At 40.1% G+C, this 27,647-nt stretch overlaps 1 protein-coding gene across 1 annotated transcript in view; it reads left to right on the top strand.

Annotated features, from left to right (window-relative positions):
- COPG2 (COPI coat complex subunit gamma 2) overlaps positions 1-27,647 on the top strand; it is a 219,846-nt gene that overhangs the window by 68,888 nt on the left and 123,311 nt on the right. The window contains exons 9-13 of the mRNA XM_080664283.1: positions 455-612; positions 16,083-16,216; positions 17,476-17,543; positions 22,235-22,423; positions 27,409-27,504. Of these exons, the coding sequence (XP_080520409.1) occupies positions 455-612; positions 16,083-16,216; positions 17,476-17,543; positions 22,235-22,423; positions 27,409-27,504 (645 nt within the window). The remainder of the gene's footprint in view (positions 1-454; positions 613-16,082; positions 16,217-17,475; positions 17,544-22,234; positions 22,424-27,408; positions 27,505-27,647) is intronic.

The raw sequence follows: 27,647 nt of genomic DNA, 5'->3' as shown, positions 1-27,647 counted from the left end.
TCCTAATTCCACCATTGTGTATTTACACAGAGTGCCATGATAATATTCGTGCACTCCTTAAGCCTTCTTCAGGAGATGGATCCCTTAACTTCTGACATGGTCACAGGTGATTTACCAGTAAAGCCACTCAAAAGCCTGCCACACTGGTAAAGCCATGGACCTGAGACCTTTGTACTAAGGATGAGTGGGGCAAGGCTGACCTGCCAGATGTACCTTCAGATTGTATGTTACCTTCTTAATACTTGTCCAATCTAAATTTACACCTTCTGGGGATAAATTATCCTTTCAGTCTTGCCTGTGTTTGATTCAATGTGAAAATAGCTATTCTATCTGTATACTTCTGACCTGAGAATCTTTTTATAAAAATCTAGTTTCATATGATTCCACTTTCATGTAATTTTGTCTTCTTCCTACTCAGTTTTCTATATGTTACATTCTTTTTCTTGTTCTTTAGTACCATGCATTGGGAGTCCTGTATCACCTTAAAAAGAATGATCGCCTTGCTGTTTCTAAGATGTTAAATAAATTTACAAAATCTGGTCTCAAATCACAATTTGCTTACTGCATGCTGATCCGAATTGCCAGTCGCTTACTAAAAGAAAATGAAGAGGGGTAAGTGTCTTCATCTAAACTTAAGTAATTTTTCCTTTGCTAGTAAATATGCCTCAGAATTTATTTCCTTAATGAATATTTTTTGGGCATTGCTGACTTTACAGATTTCATATTTTCTGAATTAAAAAAAATCATGGAATTCCAAGTAACACAAATTTTTAAAAAATTGAATATATGCTCTGATATATGTATTTAATAGATTAGGATTGTTAATAGTATAATAACAAATTGACCCTAAGCAAAAAATCCTTCCAAAGTTTGAAAAAAATAATCCTTAAATGTAGAAACTGGAAGTAACATTAAGAATCTTTTTTATCCCTTTTATTTTTATAAAAGAGACTATTGAAGTATTTCATTATTTATTTATTTAAATTCCTTAAAGGGCAGGAGGGAGAAAAATAGAATTACATATGTAAGGTTCTTATATTGTTCATGAAGCAGTATTATATTATTTGATGGTAGACTGTGGTAATATTAGGATAAATACTGTGATCTCTTGAGTACCCACTAAAAACACCTAAAAGATATAATGTAAATGTTAACAGAGAAGATAAAATGGAATATCCAAAAATATTCAGTTGAGCTTCCTGCAGTGGTGGAGCAGCTTGGTCATATTAGCCCTCTTGCAAATAATGATTATGGTATAATCAGTATAAAACTATTATTTCCCCCCCCCCCCAAAAAAAACACACACACACAAAAAAACAAGAAAACCCACAACTATTGGGAAGTATTGGTGATTCGTGAAAAAGAGGCAAAAAACTGGAGGGAAGTTGATGCCTGAACAACTGAAGCTATACTGGGTGAGATTTGGGTATTTCTGGGTAGTCTCCTAAGGGCAGTTCCCAATTCTCAGATGGGATCACAGGAAGGTGTAGTATTTCCTGGACAGAGGGGTCAGAACACAGTTTGAGATTGGAAGAGGGATGAAAACTTAGGGTGGAAATCCTGGAAAGGAGGGAGCCACAAATGGGTGAGCCTCAAAATCAGTTTTAAACTACAAAAATCCTTGGTTGGGCCATGAACTGTGCACATATAGGGGAAGACTCTAGGAACCTGGCAAACAATAGTAGCTCTGAGCTGAAGGAACTGAGTAGAGAATTCACTTGCAGCTCACCATGGAGGAGATAAAGTTTGGAGTTTAAGCCTTGCCAGATTGACTGCCTGGTAGAGAAACATCAATGCATTCTGAAGTCTTTACCTCGTGTCATTCACAGTGTCTATAGTCATGCACCGCATAATGCTGTTTTGGTCAATGATGGACCAGATATGATGGATTATTATAAAGCTGAAAAATTCCTATTGCCCAGTGATGTCGTAGCTGTCATAATGTGATAGCACAACACATTACTTGCATGTTTGTGGTCCGTGGTCGGCAAACTGCGGCTCGCAAGCCACATGCAGCTCTTTGGCCCCTTGAGTGTGGCTCTTCCACAAAATACCACAGCCTGGGCGAGTCTATTTTGAAGAAGTGGCATTAGAAGTGGCATTAGAAGAAGTTTAAGTTTAAAAAATTCGGCTCTCAAAAGAAATTTCAATCGTTGTACTGTTGATATTTGGCTCTGTTGACTAATGAGTTTGTCGACCACTGTTTGTGGTGATGCTGATGTAAACAAACCTACTACATAGCCAGTCATGTAAAAGTATAGCTCATACAATTATGTACAGCGCCTAATATTTGACAATGATATTAACTATGTTACTGGTTCATGTATTTACTATACTTTCTATTGTTAGCTTTGGAGGCACTCTTTCTACTTATAAGGAAATAAGTTTGCAGGAAAACAGTATGTTATGCAGCAGCAGCTCATTTTTACTGGGTCTCTTGATTGCATTATTTTCTCTTGTGCTTGATTTAATTTGATGTTATTTTGTTCATCATGGCCGCTAAGCATACAGAATCCGCTACTATTTTTGCCAGTAAGAGGTTATGTTGAGTGGTTGACCTAGAAATGAAATTGAAAGTGATTAAGGACTATGAAGGTGGAAAGTCAGTGAAGGTGGAAAGTCATGATGGTTATTGCTCATCAGTCAGGCATGTCCCTTCTGTATAATAAAAGCCCAGCAACCATTAAGGCTGAATGACCACAATGACTGTTCAACCAGTCGCTATGATGCACATTGACCACCAGGGGCCAGATGCTCAACGCAGGAGGAGGGGGAAGGGGATGCAGTGAGGACTGGAGGTGCACACTATGACCCAGGGATCCCAGAAACTGCAAGCCCAGAGCTTGCTTTCCAATAAAAAATAAATAAACTGAAAAAAAAAAAAAAAAAAAGCACGGCCTAATGCCGCCACCCTGGGTAGAATGGCTCCAGGAGGGAAAGGCCTCCCCAGGCCCTGCCCGGCCTGGCCGGCATGCTGCAGGCTTGCAGTGACTCACCTGTGTTGTACAGGAAGAGCAGCCCCTCTGACTCCAAAGCCGGTTGCACCAACAGCTGCTCCCCGTCCAGCTCCATGGCGGATGCAGTGTTGCCAGGCCGCCTCTGCTCTGACTTCCAGCTTCTGGCTGCCCCTTTGTATACTAGTGCGTTTGGGGGCATGGCTTCGGCCTCCCTGGCCAATAGCACTGCAGCACAGCCAGAGAGTGGCAAGACACGGCCACTAGGGCTGGCTGGGCATTGATTTGGCCACTGACTGACATCCATGTGCAGTTACACTGTGTGTTTACATTTGTAGGGAAGCAGGGCAGCCCACTTCTGCCACCCACTTCACCTTCTAGGTTAAGAAAGGCCCGCTGATCTCAGTGTTTCTCCTCCTGTCCGGAATCAAAACTTCTTGGGGATGAATGATCCCAGCAATGGCCTCAACACACGCTCAGTGTCACTGTCACAGACATTCCCAGTCATTACAGCCCGTTCCTCAGCCCGCAGTGCCCTGCTCCACCCACTGCTACTCCTCACCTGTCACCCCCTGAGGGCCACCTTGTGTTATCCTATCTGAAATGTGAGCAAGATCTCAAATGCCCCCTGTCAAAGCTCCCTTGCCCTACCTTTCTTCCTCTAAAACCTTGCATTTTAAAAATATATATTTGGTTGATTTCAGAGAGGGAAATAGAGATAGAAACATCTATGATGATAAAGAATCATTGATTGCCTGCCTCCTGCACGTTCCAAAGTGGGGATTGAAACCTCCCCTAGGCCCTCCCCACATCCCTCCCCTGGCCAGCAGGCCCCTGGTGGCAGCATGGCACCAAGGGAAGGAGCGGGGGAAGGCGGGGAACCGTGGGGTGGCGGAGCGCCGAGGGCAGTGTCAGAGTCTGGCATCTGTTCCTTCCGTGCCTGGCCCAGCAACAGTCACCTCCTCTCCTGACCCCGCCGGGGCCTTTGGTCCTGATCAGCCTGACCCTGATTGCCTGCCAGGCCTAGGGACACCACCCGTGCATGAATTTCATTCACCAAGCCTCTAGTGTAGTCCTATATAATAAAAGCCTAATATGCAAATTGACCAAACAGCGGAACTACGGTGGTCGCTATGATGCGCACTGACCACCAGGGGGCAGACGCTCAATGCAGGAACTGCCCCCAGCCTGCAGGCCCTGCCAACGGGGTCCCCCAATCGCCCCACCAGTTGCCCCAAAGAGAGAGGTGAGCGGTGGCAGCGGGGAAGGGGCCAGCAAGTGGCCAGCACCAGGCTGGCTAAGGCGGGTGCCAGTGGGGGTCCCCCAATCACCATGCCAGTTGCCCCACATATCGGCCTTGATTGCCAGCCAGGCCTAGGGACCCTACCCATGCACGAATTTTGTGCATCAGGCCTCTAGTTCCACTATAAGAAGAACAAGAACAGTGTCCTGGTTGGTTTGGCTCAGTGGATAGAGTGTCGGCATGCAGACTGAAGTGCCATGGGTTCAGTTCCAGTCAAGGGCACATACCTTGGTTGCAGGCTCAATCCCCAGCCCTGGTCAGGGCACGTGTGGAAGGCAACCAATTGATGTATCTCACATTGATGTTTATCTCTCTGTCTTTCCCTCTTCCACGCTCTGTAAAAATCAGTGGAACAGTATCCTTGGGTGAGAATTAACAAAAAAACAAGATCAGTGACAGATGCTGTTAAATGACTTGCTTTATTGAAGGCAATGAGAATAACAAAAAATGTCAGATGTGGAGAAACGTCTAATGACCTGGATTAAAAGTTAGACATAGAAGTGTACTCTCAGCACCATGATAATCATGGTCAAAGCAAAAAAATTTGTTTGTGATGTTGAAAGAAAAGGCTGGACGTGACTATCGCGTTGAATTTACCACTAGCTCTGGGTGGTTTAAACCAGCGGTTGACAACCTTTTGGACCTCACGGACCACCAGTGGTCTACAGATCATCGGTTAGTGACTGCTGGTTTAAACGATTAAGGATGGTTATTCATTCCATAATGTGAAAGTGAGTGGTGAGTCTGCGATGTGAAGGCAGCTGAAGAATTTTTGGAAATTCTAGATAAGCTGCTTGTGGAGGAAAATGACTTTCCAGAGCAAATATTCAATATGGATGAGACCTCTCTGTTCTGGAAACGGATGACTGACAGGACTTTCATCCATAGGAGACAAAGTTAGTGCCAGGTTTCAAGGCTTTTAAGGACAGGATAACAGTCTGCTCAGGGCAGTATTGCAGGCTGCAAAGGGAAACCCTTGGTGATCTGGCACAGTGAGAACCACAGTGACTTTAAGCAAATCAGTAAGCACACACTGCCAGCATACTACAGGGGCACTAAGAAGTCATGGATGACCCAGCTCCTCGTACAAGACATCCTCCTGAATTGCTGTGCCAGTGAAATGGAGAGGTACTGTTTGGAGAATAACGTACCTTTCAAGATTTTGCTTATAGGACCTGGGATCCAAACCTTTTGGTTGTATTACATAGCATGCCAGCAGCAGGAATCTACATGTGAGCTTCCATGTGTAGGGAGTACCAGTCCCTCTGCTGGCATGATGGGGAGGAGCTGAGTCCAAGCTTTGTGGCTGACCAGAATTGATTGCCTTATACCAAGCATGTCAAACTCAAAGGCTAACACAGGCCAAATAAACAAGGTTTAAGTTTAAGTGGGCCGCAAAAAAACACATACAAAAGCTTCAATTTTCCTAGAAATGTAGGTTTATTTTGATAGAGACATGCTGAATACAAAGGGCTGAAATAAATGAGTCATCGTTAACATTAAATAATAGAACATTTTAATAAAAATATTTTTTCTTGAACATTAACTTACCAGACACTGAATAACTGCACAAATTCATAAGCGTAATGCAAATGAACCTATTTTTCTTGTTCTCCAAAAGCGAAATATTTCCTGTTGCACACACCAAACAAGTCAGTACAAGACTAATGACATGGCAATCAGCTGCTAAAATATTTGCTGCTAGTATTAGTGGTGAGGAATGGTGTGCCTGTGCTTAAGGCGCGTAAGGGAAATGAATGCAACACAATTATAGTAATCAGTCATTAGCAAATGTTGTAGTTTGTTATTAATAATACTATTTAATAAAGACAGAATATGCAAATTGACCGTAACTCCGTGACAAAGATGGTAGTGCCCACAGCCAATAAGGAGGGAATATGCAAATTGACTCAACAAGGCAAGAGGCGGAAGGCGGCTCTGGCCAGAGCGAAGGCAGAAAGTCGTATTCGGGCTGGAGCGAAGGCGGAAAGGTGGCTCTGGGCCGGAGTGAAGGCAGTGCTGGCAGCCAGGGGAAGGAAGGCCTATTCTTCATGCATCAGGCCTCTATTTATGAATAACAGGATATTGTAAAAATTAAGTTTCGAAATTTTTATTAAAACGTTTCTTACATACTATTATACTGGCTGGGCCGCAAAAATATTCGTTGTGAGCTGCATGTGGCCTGCGAGTTTGACATGCTTGCCTTACATATTTGGTTGAGTGCAGTTTTGAGGTTCATAGGAATCCAACTTATTTTCTTGGTAGCCAGCTCATCAGTTTTGGATAAAATTATCCTAACCCCTCACTTGTTAAACTCACTCGTTAATTCTCAAAATTTCTCTGACAATTCTTTTTGGTTTTGTATGTATGTTATCATAGATGGCATTTCAAAAAATTATATTTTTTATTATAAACTTCTCTCTTAGTACTGTTTTTCCTTTACCACAGCCCATAACTTTTGGTATGTTATGTTTTTGTTTGTCTTGTGGTCTTTTCTAATTTCCTTTTTGATTTCTTCTTTGACCCATTGGTTCAACAATGTGCTATTGTTTAATTTCCACATATTTGTAAATTCTCTAGTTTTCTTTCTGTTAATTGATTTCTAGTTTCATTCCATTGTGGTTGGAAAAGATACTTGGTATGATTTAAATCTTAAATGTATTAAGACTTCTATTGTGTGGCCTAACGTGATTTATCCTGGAAAATTCTGTGTGCACTTAAGAATGGAATGTTCTGTGTGTAGGTCCATTTGATCATAGTGCTTCAGTTCATGAAAAGAGACGGTTTCTCCATTTATTTTAGACTTCACAGCAGGGTTTTGTAGTTTTCACTGTGAAAGTCCTGAATTTTATTAAATTTATTTCTAAGTATTTTATTTGTTCTGATGCTATAATGAATAGAATTGTATTAATTTTGTTTTGGATTTGTTGTTGCCAATAAATATAAATACAATTGAGTCTTGTATGTTGGTTTTGTATCCTGTAACCTTCGTATGGTCATTTACTTCTGTGTATGTGTGTTTCTTGGGATTTTCTATGTACAGACTCATTTGTGAAAAAAGAGCTTTCTTTCTTTCCAAGCTAGATATCTTTAATTAATTTCTTTTCCTTCTTTTTCCCTCCCCTCCCCGCTGCTCTAACATGAATTGACTTTTTGTTAAACCAATTTTGCATTCCAGGGATAAATATCACTTAATTATGGTACATAATTCTTTTTACATATTGCTGGATTCAGTTTGTTGATATTTTGTGAGGAGTTTTGTGTCTGTGTCAGGAGGGATATTGATCTGCAGTTTTTACGTGAAAATTTGTTTTTGTTGTTCGGGTAACACTGGTATCACAACATTAGTTGGGAAGTAGTGTGCCCACCTCATTTATTTTCTAAAAGAGTTTGTGAAGGATTGGTATTATTTCTTTACATATTTGATAGAATTAACCAATGAAGTCATTGGGACCTGTGCTTTTCTTTGAGGGAAGATTTTAAATAACTAACTCATAGGTCCGTTTAGATTTTGTATTTCTTCGTGAATCAGTTTTGGTAGTTTGGTATTTCTGGGGACTTGTCCATTTCATCTAAATTATTTAATTTGTTGGCATATAGTTTATTATATGCCTTTATAATCATTTAAATTCCTTTAAGGTCAGTAATTTGTGTTGTTTTCTTGGTTGGTCTAGTTCAGTGGTTCTCAACCTTTCTAATGCTGCGACCCTTTAATACAGTTCCTCATGTTGTGGTGACCCCCAACCATAAAATTATTTTCGTTGCTACTTTATAACTGTAATTTTGCTACTTTAATGAATGGTAATGTAAATATCTGTGTTTTCCGATGGTCTTAGGCTCCACAGCACCCACAGGTTGAGAACCGCTAGCAGGATCGCCTAAGACCATTGGAAAACACAGATACTTATTACGATTTATAACAGCAGCAAAATTACAGTTATGAAGTAGCAACGAAAATAATTTTATGGTTGGGGGTCACCACAACATGAGGAACTGTATTAAAGGGTTGTGGCATTAGAAAGGTTGAGAACCACTGGTTGAACATTTGTCAATTTTGTTGATCTTTTCAAAGAACTAACTTTGGGTTTTATTGATTTTTAAAATTTATATTTCTTCACTCTAGTCCACCAATCTCTGCACTGATCTTTTAAAATGAAATTTATTGGAGTGACATTGGTTAATAACATATAAGTTTAAAGTGTACAATTCTATAATATGTCATCTGTATATTGCATTGTGTGCTCACCACCTACAGTCTAGTCTCCCTCCATCACCATATATTTGGCCCCCTTTACCCTCTTCATTCTCCCCAAACCTCTCTTTTTTTTCTGGTGACCTTCTGTTGACTGTGTCTTTGAGTCGGTTTGCTTTATTTTGTTTGTTTGTAGCTTTCTGTTTTGTATCCCACACATGAGTGAAATTATATAAAATCCATATTACTTCCATATGACTTATTTTGCTTGGCATGATACTCTGAAGATTCATCTATGTTGTCCCAAATAGCAGTATTTCATCCTTTCTTATGGCTGAGTAGTATTCCATTGCATATATGTACTACATCTTTATTCCATCATCCATCAAAAAACACTTAGGTTGCCCAACTGGGGTTGCTCAGTGGTTGAGCATCAACCCATGCACCAAGATGTTGATTCTTGTCAGAGCACATCCCCGGATTGTGGCTCGTTCCCCAGTGTGGGGCGTGCAGGAGGCAGCTGATCAATTTTTCTCTCTCATCGATGTTTCTCTCTTTCCCTCTTCCTCTCTCTCTCAAATAAATAAAAACATATTAAAAAAAAAAAAGAAAAACGGGGAAGGAACACTTCTCAACACGTTAAAAAACAAAAACACATTTAAGTTCTTTCCATGTCTTGGCTACCGTGTATAGTGCTGCAATGAACATATGGGTACATATATCTTTATGAATAAATGTTTTCAAAATTTTCAGGTAGATACCCAAAAGAGGGATTGCTGGGTCATATTGTATCTCTATTCTTAAATTTTTGAGGAACCTCCATACTTTTTTACATGGAGGCTGACCTAATTTACATTCCCAATAGCAGTGTATGAGGGTTCCTTTTTCTCCTCATCTTCTCCAACACTTCTTATTTCTTGCCTTATTGATAATAGCCATTCTAACAGGTGTGAAGTGGTACTTTACTGTGGTTTTAATTTCCCTATAGCTAGTAAAGTTGAGCATCTTTTCAAATATGTTAGCCATTTGTATGCCTTTTTGGGAAAAGTGTTCAGGTCCTCTGCCTATAAAATAAGATTGTTGGGTTTTTGTTTTTTAGTTCTTTCTGTATTTTGAATAAAACCCCTTATAGGAGGTATTGTTTTTAAATCCCTTGTCCCATTCAGTTGGTTGCCCTTTTTTTTTTTCTTAGATTTTTATTTATTTTTATTTTTTTATTTTTTTAAATATATTTTATTGATTTTTTACAGAGAGGAAGGGAGAGGGATAGAGAGCTAGAAACATCGATGAGAGAGAAACATCGATCAGCTGCCTCCTGCACACCCCCCATTGGGGACGTGCCCGCAACCAAGGTACATGCCCTTGACTGGAATCGAACCTGGGACCTTTCAGTCCGCAGGCTGACGCTCTATCCACTGAGCCAAACCGGTTTCGGCTTAGATTTTTATTTTTACACATTCTTGTGACATTTCTCTTTGTAGGGAACAGGAGGTTAGCAAGGTAAGCCTTTTAGATGAGTCCATTCTCTATATAGTTTAAACAAACAGTATCAAGACAGCGGGTGGGAAGGTGAGAAACATTCCACAAATACGATTATGTTTAAACAACAATAAATAGGAAAAGACAGTGTCCTCACCCCATCCAACCACCAAGTTGGTGTCCCTCGTCTCCAGGGTTTTGAAGGACACGGAGCTGTGGGGGGACGTGTCACAACTGCTCCTGGGTGACCCAGAGACTTGATAACCACCCACAGCTCACGATTCTATATAGGTAAATACTCTCGCGGGATATTTCTCAAAGGTGTGCATTCCAACAGGGAGATAAGAATGAAAATCTAAGATATTTATTTTCCAAAAGAGAAGTGGATCCGCCTTTTTGTTTTGTTGTTTCTTCTGCTGTACCAGACCTTTTTAGTTTGATATACTCCCATTCACTTATTTTTGCTTTTATTTCCCTTGCCTCTGGGATCAAGTTAAGTCCTCTGAGACCAAAGTCCATAAGTTTAATACCCATGTTTTCGTCAATGTATTTTATTGACTCAGGTCTTATATTAATGTCTTCAGTCATTTTTGAGGTAATTTTTTTGTGTATGATGTCATATAGCAGTCTTGATGTGGCTTTCCAATTTTTCCCATCACCACTTACTGAAGAGGCTTTCTTTTCTCTATTGTATGTTTTTGGCTCGTTTGTTGAAAATTAGTTGCCCATATACATGCAAATTTATTTCTGGACTTTCAGTTCTGTTCTATTGGTCTGCGTGTCTGTTTTTGTGCCAATACTATAGTGTTTTGATTATTGTAGCTTTGTAGTATAAGTTGAAGTCAGGGAGTGGAATACCTCCGGCTTTGTTCTTTTTTTCTTAGGATTGCTTTGGCTGTTTGGGATCTTTTGTGGTTTCATGCAAATTAGATAATTTTTTGTTCTATTTCTTTGAAAAATGTCATTTTGCTCTGATCTTTATTATTTATTCTTTTTGCTGTGGGCTTAGTTTACTCTTCTTTTTCTAATTTCTTAATTGTGGAAGCCTAGGTTATTGATTTTGAGACCTTTCTTCATTTTTGGTATAGGTGTTCAAAGTCATAAATTCCTCTCCAAGCATTGCTTTAGCTACATGTCATAAATATTGACTTGTGTTTCATTTTCATTCAGTTTCAAATATTTGGTCCCTTTCCATTTGACTTATTATTATTATTATTATTATTATTATTATTACTAGAGGCCCAATGCACATAATTTGTGCAAGGGACTCAGCCCTCACAGCTGCAGCAGCTGCCTTGGCTCTTGCAGCCCGGCTTCGTCAAGAAGGTTGTTCGGCTGTCTGGTCTAATTAGCATATTATGCTTTTATTATTATAGACTAGAGGCCCGCTGCACAAAATTCGTGCAAGAGTAGGCCTTCCTTCCCCCAGCTGCCGGCACCAGCTTCCCTCTGGTACCCGGGACCTGGGGACCTGGGCTTCCCTCCGGCTGCCAGCAGGTACCTGGGTCCTGGGCTTCCCTCACAGCCCCGGCTTTATCCGGAAGGTCATCTGGAAGGACGTTGGTCTAATTATCATATTACACTTTTATTATTATAGATTTTAATCAAAAGCATCTTTACTTTTGTTTAAACAATTAAAACAGTAAAGCAGAAATGAAAGTTACTTAGCAATTCCAGGGAGATGATCATAACAGCTTGATGGATTAGAGATCTGAACTTTTAAGTGGGATAGATTGTGACTTTTCCTTTACTGGATTAGGGAAGTTTTCTGCCATTATTTCTTCAAACCCTTTCTCTATGCCTTTCTCCCTTTCTGCCTCTTCTGGCACAACTGCTATTTTAATATTGTTACATTTCACATTGTCTCACAGCTCCCTTTAGCTGCCCTCCTGTTTTTTAATTGTTTTTTCTTTTTGGTTCTCTGATTGAGTGATATTTTCAACTCTATCTTTTAATTCACTGATTCAATCCTCAGCTTCCCCTAATCTGCTGTGTATTCCTTCCAATGTGTTCTTTATTTGTGTTATGTCATTCTTTATCTCAGACTGTTCGTTTTTCATAGTTACCTTTTTTCATGCTGTTGAGCATGTTTACCATCATTACTCTGACCTTTGTTTCAGATAAATTTCTTATCTCTGCTTCATTTATCTCTTCTGGAGAATTCTCTAGTTCTTTCATTTGGGGGTTGTTTCTTTATCTCCTCATTTTGGCTTTCTGTTTGGGTTTGTGACTACATATTAGGTAGATCCTTTCCAAGCATGTCAAACTCACGGCCAGTGGGCTGCATGCCTCCCCGGCTGCGAGTTTGACATGCTTGCTCTACACCTCTCAATCTCTAGTGCAGGACAGTGTTAAAGGCTGTTTCTGACTAATTAGATCAGGCATAGAGTCAAAGCCTCCAGAGACCACCTCTGCCTATAGACTGATCGGATTCTGACTTGAATTACCCCCCAGGCAATCATCCTCTGGTGTGGGAAGATTTGTTTTCAACAAGGTGGGGCAGTTGCTTCTGCCTGGAGGCTAATTGTTATTTTTAATCTCTTAAGTGGCCTCAGAGTAAGGTGTTTTCCAGTAGGGTGTGTCAAATGTCTTCTCTCCCTGGCAAGGCAAATGTTTATGTGGGAAAGATGTCCTCCGCTATGTGAGGGAATGACTCAGCCCTGGAAACTTGGGGTGTCTGCCTTCTTGAGTTCTATCCCCCAAGTCCTCAGTCCTGGCTTCTGCTCTCACAGCTCCAGTCCACTTCACCCTCCCTCTGCTAGAGCACAAGGTGGATAGCTCCACAGGGAGTTTAGTGCATTGGCCCTTTAAGAGGGAGCCCGAATTTTTAGCTGTTACTCCCTGGCAGACAGCACCCCACTACTTTCCACAGCCAGATGTTATGTGAGTACTCTCCTCAGTCTTGGTGCTCTCTGCTGGGGGGCCCAACTTGGGGATTAGATCCCAGAGTTCTCAGTGGCAACCCCCCACAGCTGAGATATCTCTCCAGGACTTCAGGACTTCAGTTGCTATCTGTAGGTGCCTGGCCAACCCTTTCCTGATTTATTCTTGATCCATGGGTTACTTATTAATTTCCAAATATTTTGGTATTTCCCCAATTTATTTCTTGTTGTTGACCTATAATTTTTTCTTTTTGTTGACTTATATTTTAATTCCGTTATGGTTGGAGAACATACTTTGATGATTTCTGTCCTTCTAAATGTATTGAAATGTGTTTTATGATTGGCATTTGATCTATCCTTAAGAACTGTCCATATGCACTTGAAAACTGTGTATTTCCAGTCATGGGGTTGAATGTTCTAGGTTGAGTTGGCTGATTATGTTTTTCAAATCTTCTATATGCTTGATGATTTTCTGTCCAGCTGTTCTATATGTATAGATATCTCCAACTATTATTGTTAAATGATCTGTAATCTCCTTTCATTTTGTCAAGTTTTAATTCATGTATTTTGATGCTCTGATGTTAAATGTGAGTATATATTTATCATTGTTATAGCATACTGATACATTGACCTCTTTCTCATTATGAAATGTCTCCTTATCTCTTGTAATATTTTTGTCTTAAATTCTGTTTTATCTGATGTTAATATAGCCACTCCTGATGTTTTATGGTTACTGTTTGCATGATATATTTTCCTTTCACCCTATTTGTATCTTTGAATCTAATGTGAGTTACTTCCGGATAGTATATAACTGGATTTTGCTTTGATTGGGATGTTTAGTTGTATTTATCTTTGCCATTTTTTATTTGTTCTATGTAAGTCTCCTGTCTTTTTTTTTTTCCTCTCTTCCTCTTTGTCTACTTTCTTTTGTGTTAAGTAAACATTTTCAGCATATCACTTTAATTTCTCTGTCAATATTTTTACTTTTTCCCCATTTTTTCTTAGTCATTACTCTAGGGATTAGAATATACATTTTAATTTGCTACTTCAGATTAATACTAACTTAATTCTAGTAAAATAGAATCTTTGCTTTAATATAGTTCCATGTTCTCCCTGCTCCTGTTTGCTATTATTGTCATGTGTATTATATGTGTATGTGTAATAAATCCAACAATGTAGTATTGTAATTATTGCTTCATACAATTTTATGTCTTTTTAAAACAGTTAAGAGAAATGAAAATAATGTATCTATATTATCTTTTATATCACTTTACATATTTACTATTTCTAGTCTCTTTATTTCTCCTTGATTATTCATTTCACTGTTTAGAATCAATAGTTCAGTCTAAATCAGATCTACTAGCAGTGCATCCTCATTCATTGTTTATCTGGGGATATCTGTTTTCAGCTTTCATTTTTGTAGGATAGTTTTGCTGGATATAGAATTCTTGTATTTTTATTTCAGCACTTTGAATATGACATTCTACTACCCTCTCGTCCATCATTTTAGGTGAAATGTCAGCCATTAATTGTATTGATGTTCCTCTATACAAGGTGATCAGTAGCTTTTATCTCGCTGTCAAATTTTTCTTTGTTGTATGTTTTTAGCAGTTTGTGTCTATCTGTGTGGGATCCTTTTGTATTTATGCTGCTTGGGATTTGTTGAGCTCCTTAAGTGCAAAGATGAATGGTTTTCATCAAATTAAGGAAGTTTTTAGTCACTATTTCTTCAGATATTCCTTTTGTCCCTTTGTTTCTCTCCTTTCTTTCTGAAACTCCTATTGTGCAAATGTTGCTACACTTGGCCATATTCCACAGGTCTCTAAACCTTTGTTCTTTTTCTTCATTCGTTTTAAAAATTTTTCCTCAGCTGGTTTATCTTAGGTTACCTAACTTAAAGTTTAATGGTTCTTTCTACTGCCAGTGCAAATCAACTGTTGAACTGCAGATTTGAATCTCTGACTCCAGTTATTATACTTTCCAAATCCAGAATTTCTATTTGGTTCTTTTTAAGAACTAATTTCTATCTCAATATTAATATTCTCTTTGGTGAGGCATGATTGTCATGCCTTTAATTCCCTTTTATTCTGTAGACATAGTTTCCTTTACTTCTTTGAACATATTTATGTTAGTTGACCTAAAGTCTTTGGCTAGTAAATCCAACATGTAGGCTTCCTCAGGAATAACGTTCATTGACCATTTCACTTTCCCCTCCCCTCTTCAATACAGGGGCTATACTTGCTATTTCTGTGTATCATAAATTTCTGTCAAAAATTGGATATTTTAAATTATTTGATGTGGAAATTCGGGTATTCAGATTTTCCCTTCCCCTATCCTCAGAGTTTGTTATTGTTGCTGTTTGCTGTTTGTTTACTAACTTTCCTGGGCTAATTCTGCAGCCTTTATTCTTTATCATGTGCAGTCATTGAAGTCTTTGCTTGGTTATATGAATAGTCAGATAATGATTTGACATATTTCTTAAATGCTTTAAACCAGCATGTCTTTCACCCTTTTCCAATGGGCATTTTGTGTGTTGGTGCATGCCTTCCATGCTCTTGCAGTTTATAACTCTGCCTTAGGGTTCACTTCCTGCTTGCTCAGAACCTCAAAGTCAAGCATAGGTGAGAAATTAGGGCTCTGTCAATCTTTTCTGGGCATCTGCACAGCCTTCCACATGCACATGGCCTTTTAGATCCCCAGGAATATGTCAGAAATTATCAAAGCCCACTATGGATTTCTTATGCCTCAGATTTGCCTTTTAAGTTTTTGTGCAGATTTTTGTTTGTCCCAACTGGAATCACTGCCTCTGGCAAATACAATGTTAAACAATTGCCACTGGTTTTGAGGGACAAACTCCCTGGGGATATAGTGCTTTTTTCACTAAATGAGCTATAAGTCAGATGAAATAAAGATTAGCTCCATGAATGGGACTTTTCTAGGGAGCACTAGTCTGGTCAAATAGTAACAGTTCTTGGGGGCAGGGCTTTTGAGGGAGCTCCAAATACATTTGCCTCCTCCAGTGGCTGCTGGGCTTCTGGCTTTTTTAGCTATTAGGATTGTTGCAAGCCTTTGCTAATTTCTAGAGTGCTGAAAAAGTTGATTTTGAAAATTTATGCCAGTGTTCTTAATGTTTTTTATGGAGGAATGGATTTTCAGAGATCCTTCATCCATAATTCTAAAAGTACTTTTCAATCTGTCTGTTTTCAACTACTGTGCATATTTCCTCTGATGTTTTTGATATCTAGTGATGGTCTATTTATATTTATTGACAGCCATGAAAGTCCATTCTTTGATTTCATTGAGAGCTGCTTGCGAAATAAACATGAAATGGTTATTTATGAAGCTGCTTCAGCTATCATTCATCTTCCTAACTGTACTGCAAGGGAGCTGGCACCTGCTGTTTCAGGTTGGTTATATATTAGGTAGCTGGTTTTTGTTTCTATTCTTATGTTTGTTTTAAGCTCCAAAGGTCTTCAGGAGAGGTGTTAGGAATGATTTTTTAATCTTAGCTCTGTGTATATAGATAGCCTTTGCATCCTGATATGTAGATGATTATTTTAGTGGCTTTACTTCTTTTTCTGAAGTTTCCCCATATAAAACATTTAAAAAATAACTTTAATGTCTTTAGTTATTTTTAATGTTTAAAAAACCCATTTGCTCTTATAACTATAAACTAGAGGCCCGGTGCACGAAATTCATGCACTGGGGGGGTGTCCCTAAGCCCAGCCTGCACCCTCTCCAATCTGGGACCCTCGGGGGATGTCCCTCTCACAATACAGGACTGCTGGCTCCCAACCACTTGCCTGCCTGCCTGCCTGCCTGATTGCCCGGAACCATTCCCCTGCCAGCCTGATCAGTGCCTAACTGCTCCCCTGCTGGCCCAATTACCCACAACTGCCCTCCCCTGCCAGCCCAATTGTCCCCAACTGCCCTCCCCTACTGGCCCAGTAACCCCCAACTGCCCTCCCCTGCAGGCCTGGTCGCCCCCAGCTGCCCTCCCCTGCCAGCCTGGTCGCCCCCAACTGCCCTCCCCTGCAGGCCTGGTTGCCCCCAGCTGCCCTCCCCTGCCAGCCTGGTTGCCCCTAACTGCCCTCCCCTGCCAGCCTGGTCTCCCCCAACTGCCCTCCCCTGCAGGCCTGGTCCCCCAAAACTGCTGTCCCCTGCCAGCCCAGTCACCCCTAACTGCCCACCGCTGGCCTGGTCCCCCCCAACTGCCCTCCCTCCCCTGCAGGCCCCATCACCCCCAACTGCCCTCCCCTGTTGGCCTGATCGCCCACAACTACCCTCCCCTGGCGGCCATCTTTGACCACATGGGGGCAGCCATTTTGTGCGAGGGCGTGAGGTTCAATTTACATATTATCTCTTTATTATATAGGATAAAACACATTTGCTCTTATAACTATAAATATTCCTACCACTCAAATACTGATGGGTATATTAATCCTTTTAGAAAAAAGAATAAACTTTGTATTCTCTAAAGTTTTTATACCTCAACGAAATGTGCTTTTTCTATTTTTGATGACACATTTTTCATGTGAAATTTTGATGCTGTGATCTAATTTCCTTATGTATATTTTGAATATGATTGTTCATGCACTATATTTTCAAATATGTGCTCTATGATGAAATGAGCTATAATCACAGTGATCTTTTTTTCTTTTCCAGTTCTTCAGTTGTTCTGTAGCTCTCCAAAGCCAGCTTTGAGATATGCAGCTGTGAGGACCTTGAACAAGGTAGGTAATTTATATCAATGTTTGATTGAGAAACATCAATTGTGAAGTATTTGGCTTTCTCTCCAAGGTTAGTAAATATGATTTATTAGCTTTAGTTCTGTAGCATCTCACTTATATTTGTGGCCTTAGATATGGCCATTTTCATTGTCATTCAACTAAAGATTATAATTCATTTCTGACTTTTAAGCACTTTATAGTGCCACATTGTCCAATATGAATGACGTTTATCCATAAGTGGCTGTTTCCATTTAAATAAAAATGAAATAAAATTAAAAATTCAGTTCCTCAGTTACCAGTCACACCTCAAGTGCTCAGGAGCCATATGTGGTTAGTGACAATCCCATTGGATGGTGTGGATATAGAACATTTCTGTTACTGCAGAAAGTTCTCTTGGATATGCTGGTCTATAGTAGCACCATCCAATAGAAACAAAATGGAGTCACATACAAAAATTTAAATTTTATAATAAACACATGAAAAATTTTTTTAAAGATGAGATTAATTTTAATAATATATTTTATTTACCCTAATCCTATCTAATAAAAGAGTAATATGCAAATTGACCATACCTCCGCTACACCCACAAGCCACGCCCATCAGCCAATCAGGAGCGAGTATGCAAATTAACCCAACCAAGATGGCTGCAGCCACGGAGAGAGCAGGAGGCTTGGGTTTCCCTGGCAATGGAGGAAGCCAAGCTTTCCGCCTGCCCTGGCCTGCCTTGGCCTCCGCTTAAGGCTACAAAGTTTCAATTATAGAAGATAAATAAATCCCAACAAAAATGGCTGCGGCCACAGAGCGAGCAGGAGGCTTGTCTCCTCTGAAGGCTGCAAAGTTTCAATTATAGAAGATAAATAAATTCCAGATCCCAGGGCCTCCGCTTGGGCCGCTGGGGGGCGTGGCCGGCCTGCAAACCACCACAGGCCCCTCGCCCAGGCTGCCCCACGCCCCAAGGGAACCCCCACCCGTGCACCAGGCCTCTATCCTATCTAATCCTATCTAATAAAAGAATAATATGCAAATTGACCATCACTCTAACACACAAGATGGCTGCCCCCATATGGTCAAAGATGACTGCTCCCATGTGGACACAAGATGGCCGCCACAAGATGGCCAGCAGGGGAGGGCAGTTAGGAGGGACCAGGTCTGCAAGGGAGGGAAGTTGTGGGCAATCAGGCCAGCAGGAAGGGCAGTTGGGAGGGACCAGGCCTGCAAGGGAAGGCAGTTGGGGGCAATCAAGCCTGCAGGGGAGGGCAGTTAGGGGTGACCAGGCCGGCAGAAGAGGGAAGTTGGGGGCGACCCAGGCCTGCATGGAAGGGCAGTTGGGTGGGACCCAGGCCTGCAGGGGAGAGCAGTTGGGGGGGACCAGGAATGCAGGGGAGTGCAGTTAGGGGTGACTAGGTCTGCAGGAGAGGGCAGTTAGGGGTGACCAGGCCTGCAGGGGAGGGCAGTTAGGGGCAAACAGGCTGGCAGGGGAGCAGTTAGGCATCAATCAGGCTGGCAGGGGAGTGGTTAGGGGGTGATCAGGCTGGCAGGCAGAAGCGATTAGGGGCAATCAGGAAGGCAGGCAGGCAAGCAGTTGGGAGCCAGCAGTTCTGGATTGTGAGAGGGATGTCCCAGATTGGAGAGGGTGCAGGCTGGGCTGAGGGACACCGCCCCCCATGCACGAATTTTGTGCACTGGGCCTCTAGTCTCTATAATAAAGAGCCAGGGTGTAATGACCGATCATGACCAAAGGCTGACCACCCCGAAGCATGGGGACCCAGCGCTTACTACTGAGGCTGCATGCCCGGAGACCCAGTAGTGACTGCTGAGGAGGCTTTGAATCAGGCTCGGAAAGAGACCTGAAGAGAGAAGCAGGGGCTGATCTGTAGCGTCTGAGGCAGCTTTTGACCAGCATTTGCCTCTCTCTTCCCCTCCGAGCCTCCCCAGCAGCCCTGCATCCATTTCTCTCCAGGCCTCCACTGGGGCTGCTGATCAGCCCTGCCTTTCTGATCAGGCCCCGTTGATAGGCCCAGAGACGCTGATTGGCATAGAAACTGGCCAATCAGAACACCAATCCAGAAGTCAGTCCTGCAGTCAGTGCTGGGTTGCCATGGGGACCCACCAATGACTACTGAGGCTGCAGACCCAGTGACCCAGCAGTGACTGCTGAGGGGGCTTTGAATCAGGCCTGGAAAGAGACCTAAAGAGAGAAGCAGGGGTTGATCTGAAGCGTCTGTGGCAGCTTTTGACCAACACTTGCCTTTCTCTTTCCCTCCGAGCCTGGCCATTAGCCCTACGTCCATTTCTCTCCAGGCCTCCACTGGGGCTGCTGATCAGCCCTGCCTTTCTGATCAGGCCCTGTTGATAGGCCCAGAGATGCTGACTGGCATAGAAACTGGCCAATCAGAACCAAATCTAGGTCAACTGTGAGGAGGCAGTGGCTGCCTAGGAGACAGAGCTTTTGATGCTGGCATAGAAACTGACCAATCAGAACAAAATCTGGGTCAACTGTGAGGAGCCAATGGCTGCCTAGGAGGTGAAGCTTTTGATGCTGACTGGCATAGAAACTGACCAATTAGAACCAAATTGGCCAGCAGAGGAGGGCAGTTGGGGGCGAGATCAGGCCGGCAGGGGAGGGCAGTTGGGGGCAACCAGGCTGGCAAGGTGAGGGCAGTTAGGGATGAGATCAGGCTGGCAGGGGAGGCAATTGGGGGCGAGATCAGACCAGCAGGGGAGGCAATTGGGGGTGAGATCAGACCAGCAGGGGAGGCAATTGGGGGCGAGATCAGACCAGCAGGGGAGGGCCGTTGGGGGCAAGATCAGGTCGGCAGGGGTGGGCCATTGGGGGCGAGATAAGGCCGGCAGGGGAGGGCCATTGGGGGTGAGATCAGGCTGGCAGGGGAGGGCAGTTGGGGGTGAGATCAGGTCAGCAGGAGAGGGCAGTTGGGGGCGAGATCAGGCCGGCAAGGGAGGGCAATTAGGGGTATCAGGCAGGCAGAGGCAGTTAGGGGCGATCAGGCAGGCAGGCAGGTGAGCGGTTAGGAGCCAGCGGTCCCAGATTGCGAGAGGGATGTCTGACTGCTGATTTAGGCCCAATCCCAATCAGGCCTAAACTGGCAGTCGGACATCCCCCAAAGGGGTCCCCAGTTGGAGAAGGTGCAGGCTGGGCTGAGGGAACTGCCTCCTCCATGCACGAGTTTCGTACACACACACACACACACACACACACACACACACACACACACACACACACACACATATATATATAATGTCATATTAACACGTAATCAGTATAGCATTTTAAAAGATATATTTTGCCTTTTAGTTTTTTCATTCTAAATCTTACACATCTAGTGTTTTTTTTTTTTAATATATTTACAGTATATCTCAATTTGAACTAGCCACATTTCAAATGCTTAGTAGTCATATGTAGCTATTGACTACCATGTAGCATGGTTCTAGAGCAGGGGTGGGCAAACTTTTTGACTCGAGGGCCACAATGGGTTCTTAAACTGGACCGGAGGGCCGGAACAAAAGCATGGATGGAGTGTTTGTGTGAACTAATATAAATTCAAAGTAAAGGAGCGGAGGGGAGAGCAAGAGAACCCTCCGCTCTTTCGGCTCCGCGGGCCAGATAGAACAGCCGAATGGGCCAGATCGGGCCAGATCCAGCCCGCGGGCCGTAGTTTGCCCACGGCTGTTCTAGAGGCTACATTACAGAATAAGTTAACTAACCATAAAAATTTTAAATGAAAGTTTAATATAGTCGAAGACTAGTCATAATGTGGTAAGTGATTGGTTATGGGTTAATTATATGAATAATTGGAGGACAGAGAAGTTTAGAGCAGCCAAGGAATAACAATGTGAATTGTATTCAAAGAGTTGTTATAGGTCCACATTCCGTCATCTGTGATCTTGGAGCCAGATGTGTCTCAGAATTCTCTATTTTGTGAAATTTAGAAAGTTTCTATGATGCTATCTCTTATATACTAACTCCCTTGAGCCTGGAGCTGTAACCCACCATTAGACACATTAAAATTTCTGCATGATACATATGATTATCCTTGGTAAGTGGGATACATTAAGACTTAGTTTTACAGTAGTTTGGGTCATATTTTGCTGTTAAGTGAATTTTGAGGCAATACTTTGCTGTTCTCAGATTTTTTTATTGCTATAGGCAGAGGTAAATGGCACCTACAAAAAGAAACAGAAGATTGGCAGACATGTTTTAGTGACCATGAGCAATACAGCTTGGATGGAATTTGTTTGCTTAAATACAGAAGTGTTTTCTAAGTGATAAGATAGTAACAATCTTTGAGCAGTATTTACCACGTGAGGTCCTATTTTCAGAGACCCCAACATCTAGTCGAATGGATATCAATGTGCACAGGTACTATAAGGAAAAACAGGCCAACTGTAATAAAAGACAAGACTGTAATATTGTTAGAAAGATAATACAAACCTGGGAAGAAAAGTGCTATGCTGTTCTGTGACTATGATTGTTAATCATTTATCAAATGATATTCCATATCTTTTAAATTGAAAACATTCTTTTTGAAACAATTTTAATCTGTATTGTCCCATTCAGGTTTTCAAAAGCCACTTACCTTAAGTTACAATTTCTATTTTTCTCTTCTTTTTTTTTTTTTTAATTCTGGTTTTTATCAATAGCAATTTGCTTAATATTTTTCTTGCCCTTCCACAAGGTGGCAATGAAGCACCCCTCTGCTGTGACTGCCTGCAATCTAGACTTAGAAAACTTGATCACAGATTCAAATAGAAGCATTGCTACCCTGGCCATTACTACACTCCTCAAAACAGGAAGTGAGAGCAGTGTGGACCGACTCATGAAGCAGATATCTTCTTTTGTATCTGAAATCTCAGATGAGTTCAAGGTAAGAATTTAAATATGATCGTGTTTTCTTCCAATCTCTGTGGCTTGCCTATTTCTTAACAATATCTTTTGATGAGCAAAAGTTTTAAATGTTTATGAAGTCTAATTTATTAATATATTTTTTTTCATAGTTATTGCTTTCTGTGTCCTGAGAAACCTTTGGCTACTTCTACATCTTAATGATATTTTCTTACATTTTATTCTTAATATTTTGTGGTTTTAGCTTTTATATTTTGGTCTGTGATCTAACTTGAATTAATATTTGTGTATTGTGTGTGATAAGTTCAGTATTTTCCCATACCAATATCCAGTCATTCAAGCATCATTTGTTTAAAAGACACATTGACATGCTTGGACATCTTTATCTGAAAAGCAGATAACCATAGACTTGTAGGTATATTTCTGGGCTCCTTATCATATTCCATTGATCTATTTATCAGTACTATGCCAATACTCACTGTATTTTTTTTATAGTTTTATGGGTACCTCTTAAATGCAAGTAGTGAAGTAGTGTGGTCTTTCAACTTTGTCCTCTTTTTAATAATCTGGTTTCTTTGCATTTCCATATAAAATTTAGAACCATTTTATAATTTCTATAAAACAAAGCTGTTAGGATTATGATTGGGGTTGTGTTGAATCTATAAATTAATTTGGGAAGAACTGACATTTTAATAGTATTCTTCTAGTTCATGAATATGGTATACCTTCCTCTTTATTTAGGTCTTTATTCTGAGCAGTGTTTTGTAGCATTCATTCTAGAGGTCTTGCACATCTTTTGTTGAATTTATATCTGAATATTTTATGCTTCTGACTCTATCTTATTAAAATTTCTATTTCATTTGTTTGTTACCAGTATATTAAAATCAATCTCTCTCTCTCTCTCTCTCTCTCTCTCTCTCTCTCTCTCTCTCTCTCTCTCTCTCCCCCCCCCCCCCTCTCTCTTTTTACTTTCCCATAACTTGGTATCCTTGTAAAGTACCCTTATCAGTTCTAGTAGTTGCTCTATACATCCCTTAGGATTGTCTATATATAATCATGTTATCTGTTAATAGAGACAATTTTACTTTTTCATTTCCAATCCAAAAGCTTTTCCTTTCTTTTTCTTGCCTTATTAAAATGGCTAGGACTTCCAGTTCATTGTTGAATATAACTTGTGAAAATGTGTTAGAGATAATCAGAAGAATAATAAATTTCAGCTAGAAGAATTAACATAGAAAAAATTTATTCTTTTTGTCTTATTTCTCAAAGAGTATAATTGACCCTGTTTACTTTCTTATAGGATATATCTAGTCTTTTAAAAGACAAGCCTAGCCTGTATATTTAAGCAGACATTCTGAATCTTTGGGAAACCTATGAAGGTCATTTTGTAGTATAGCTTATTGAATGAATCTCCTGTACTTGAGCATTTAGAGTTTGCAGTATTTTGCAATTACAAAGAATGCTGCAGTGGATAACCTTGTGCATTTGTTTCCTTGAAATGTTAGCGGTGTATCTTTAGGGTAAATCCCTAGAAGTCCATATGCTAGGTTGAAGGGTAAATAAATAATGTAGTTTTGTAGAGAAAGCTAAGTTCTACCAGCACTGTATGAGTGTCTGTTTCCCCTTAGTCTCACCAATGGAGTGTGTTACATTTTGATGTTTGGCCAGCCTGATGGATGAGAAAGGGTATTTCAATGTAGTTTTAATTTGGATTTATTTTGTTATGAGGGAAGTTAAACATCTTTTCTTATATTTTAGGATCATTTAATATTTCTTTTTAAATATTGTCTGCTCATATATTTTTCCCATTTTTATAGGCATTTTGGGTTTTTGTTTCCTTATTTAAAGGTTTTTTTTGTGTATGTATATTAGGATATTGGTTCTTTATCTATGAAATATGTTACATTTTTTTTCCCAGTTTGCCATTTGTCTTTTGACTTTTTTATGACATCTTTTGTCATGCAAAAGTTTATTTTGCTGTAGTCAAATTTGTCAATATTTTCTTTCACTGCTCTGACTTTTGAATAATAGAAAGCCTTTCCCTTCAGATTATGGAATGTTTTGGTTTCATGTTTTACATTTAGATCTCTGATCTGTTGGATTTTATTATGTACGAAATGAGAAATGGATCTAATCTCATTCTTTTTCAATAACTATCCTGTTGCTCCCACCCTCAATTTTTATTCAATAGACTGTTTTTGCTTGTTATTTAAAATACCACCTTTAACATATACTAAAGTACTATATGTACTTGGGTCTATTTTTGGGCTATCTCTTCTATTACGTTGTTCTCTTTATTCATAAATCACTACCACATACTATTTTAAATATAGAAGCTTTGCAGAATATATTAATATTTATTAGCTGCTTCTCATAATTCTTTATTTTCATTGTTTTCCTAGCTAGTCTTACGTGTATATTTTTTCTTATGAATTAGTGTTAACTTGTCTAGCTTCATAAAAATATCTCCTTGGCATTTTTATTGGGATCACATTAATTTATAAATGAACTTAATGTTGAGACATTTTAACCAAGAACAGAGATGTCTTATAACTTGCTCAAGTCTACTTTTGTGCCTTTCAAAATGTTTAATAGTATTTTTATATTAGTTTTGAATGTCTTAAATGCTTTTCCTAACTATATTATCTTTTGTTGTTGTTATGATATATGTTTTAACCCATTTTATCTTTTAACTAGTTATTTTTCTTGCAATGATTAGTATTGTTTTTTCCATTTTAATTTTATATCCTACTACCTTGTTGAATTATTTAGTTTTATTATTGCTTCCCTAGGACTTCCAGGTGTATTGTCATATCATCTGTAAATAAAGATAGTTTTGTCTTTTATTTTACAATTCTTATTCCTCTAATTGTTTTCTCTTGTCTCATTGCATTGGCTAATAACTCCATAATAATGTTAAATAATAGTCGATAGTGGCATCCTTATATTATTTCTGACCTTAATGGGAATGACTCTTGGTATTCTCTGTTTAGTAATATGCTGACATTAGGATTGAGGTGTGAGTGTGTAAAATGGAACTATCCATCCATTTCTGTTTTTTTCAAGAATTTTTATAGGAATGGGTGTTGGATATTTATCAAAGTCTTTTCAACATCTGTGGATATAATCATATGATTTTTCTTTACTGATTCATTAATATATGCGTTATATTAACTAATTTTCTAAAGTTGAACCATTATTGCATTCTTGGTACAAATCCTATTTCATCATGAAATATTTTCTTACAGTAGTGTTGGAATCTGTTAGCTAATCTATCACTTAGAATTTTTGCATCAATATTTATAAATGAATTCCATCTAAAATTTTTCTTTTTGCATGTATACCGTCTTTATTACATTTTGGTATTATTGCTTCATAAAAAAACCGGATGTTTGCTGTGGCCAGGTGGCTCAGTTGATTGGAGCATCATCTCATACACCAAAAGGTTGTGAGTTCAATTCCTGGTTAAGGCACATTACCTAGGTTGTGGGTTTGATCCCTGGCAGGGTGCATACAGGAGGCAACTGATTGATTGTTTTTCTTCATTTTCTATATTCTGAAATGATGTGTATAGATTGGGACTATCTGGTTGTTGAGAAACAATTCCCAGTTCTCCAGGAGTTTTCTTGCATTTCTGCACATCTTGCAAGTTAGGCCTTTGTTTCCCACTGTCCCAGCTTTGTTCCCTTTGTGTAGTGCAAGGTATCACCCAACCTTAGAAAATATAGTGTCTCCCTGTACAGGGCATATTTCCATACAGCTCTAGAAGACAAAGCTACTGTTCCCTATAGAGCAAAAAGCAAACATGCTCACTGTCCAGTATAAGAGAAACAATGTTTCCCTTCAGAACAAAAGACCAGCTTGCTTATTGCCCATTGTAAAATATTCAAGTGCCATACCTCAGGGTTCTTCTCCTGTAATGCAACCCACACTGCAGGTCTCAGTGGTATCTGCCCCTTTTTGCATTGCCCTGTGGGGATTGGGGCTCAGGAAACTGGTTCCAAATACTGGTACTGTAGCTACTGCTGTTGCAATGAGTAATTTACTGTCTTTCATCTCTAATCCTGGAGTCTTATGTTTTCTACTAGCATTAATGAAATTGTGGCAGGCTAACTTGTTAGCTTGCAAGTAGGGTAACATCTCACACCCTTCTCATTTGACACTGGTCTTTAAAGTTGTGGTAAAATTGTTGCAGAAGACCAAAGACAAACCAAGTGACGCTTTTAAAGAAGAGGAGGGACACTGTTTAATACACCAGCAGACTCAGGGAATAGCTTTCCAAATCTGAGTGAAGAAACACGCATGGGGCTTTCCTTTATATCTCTCTGTGGTCTTTGTCCCGCAAATATGGATTATGCTTCTGGTCCTTTTTGCGGGCCTTGCAAGAAGGCCCCCAGGTGTTGGGGGTCTCCAGGCCATATCTGATTGTCTGGCCTGGCGCCAGCGTTAATAACCCTCCCTCCGGGGCAGTGCACTGTTCACAGTAACAGGTTTTGCAAGACCAGTCTCTGGGAAGAAGGTAGTGACTTAATTATAGGTTATCAAGAATGTACACTGAGCTTACTGGCATGGATTCAGATCACTAGCCCCAAATATCAAGGTTACATTGGAATTAGCCCTTTTTAGCCTTCTCAAAATTATCCTAGAAACCATTTTGTGAAGTAGTACTATGGTAACGTTTTCTATTTCTTCTATGGAAATCAGTCTATTTAAGCTTTTAATCTTTACTGTTCACTTTAAAATTTTTATGTGCTTATTTATTTGGCGCAAAGGAATGGGGTCTCTTGAATGAACTTTTTATTTTCCCTTGTGGTCACCTGGCTTATCTTTCATGAAGAACCATTGCAATTTTGAATAACTACAGCATCTTCTTAGCTTACAGTAAATAAAGTATGCTTAGTAGCTAAAGTTATAAAGATGAATGTCCTTTCTGTGTTGGTTTTTTTATGGGTGGTAGTAGTACAGTCATTATAAAGGTGAATGGCCTTTCTGTTTGTTTTTCTGCAGGTGGTGGTTGTACAGGCAATTAGTGCTCTCTGTCAGAAATATCCGCGAAAGCACGGCGTCATGATGACTTTCCTCTCCAACATGCTCCGAGATGATGTAGGTGGACTAGTTTGTAATCATAGGAAGTTGCTCTCTTAAATTCTTACTATTCCCATTAAATGTCATAGTATTTAAAGCAGCATGTCTCTCAAATAGTGAGCTTTCTTCTGGTTGCTGACTTATCATTACTAAACATGCTA

This window comes from Plecotus auritus (assembly GCF_963455305.1).
Source record: "Plecotus auritus genome assembly, chromosome: 4".
Classification (NCBI taxonomy): Eukaryota; Metazoa; Chordata; class Mammalia; order Chiroptera; family Vespertilionidae; genus Plecotus; species Plecotus auritus.
Note: the sequence above shows the minus strand (reverse complement) of the source record. Positions and strands in the feature narration are given on the sequence as shown.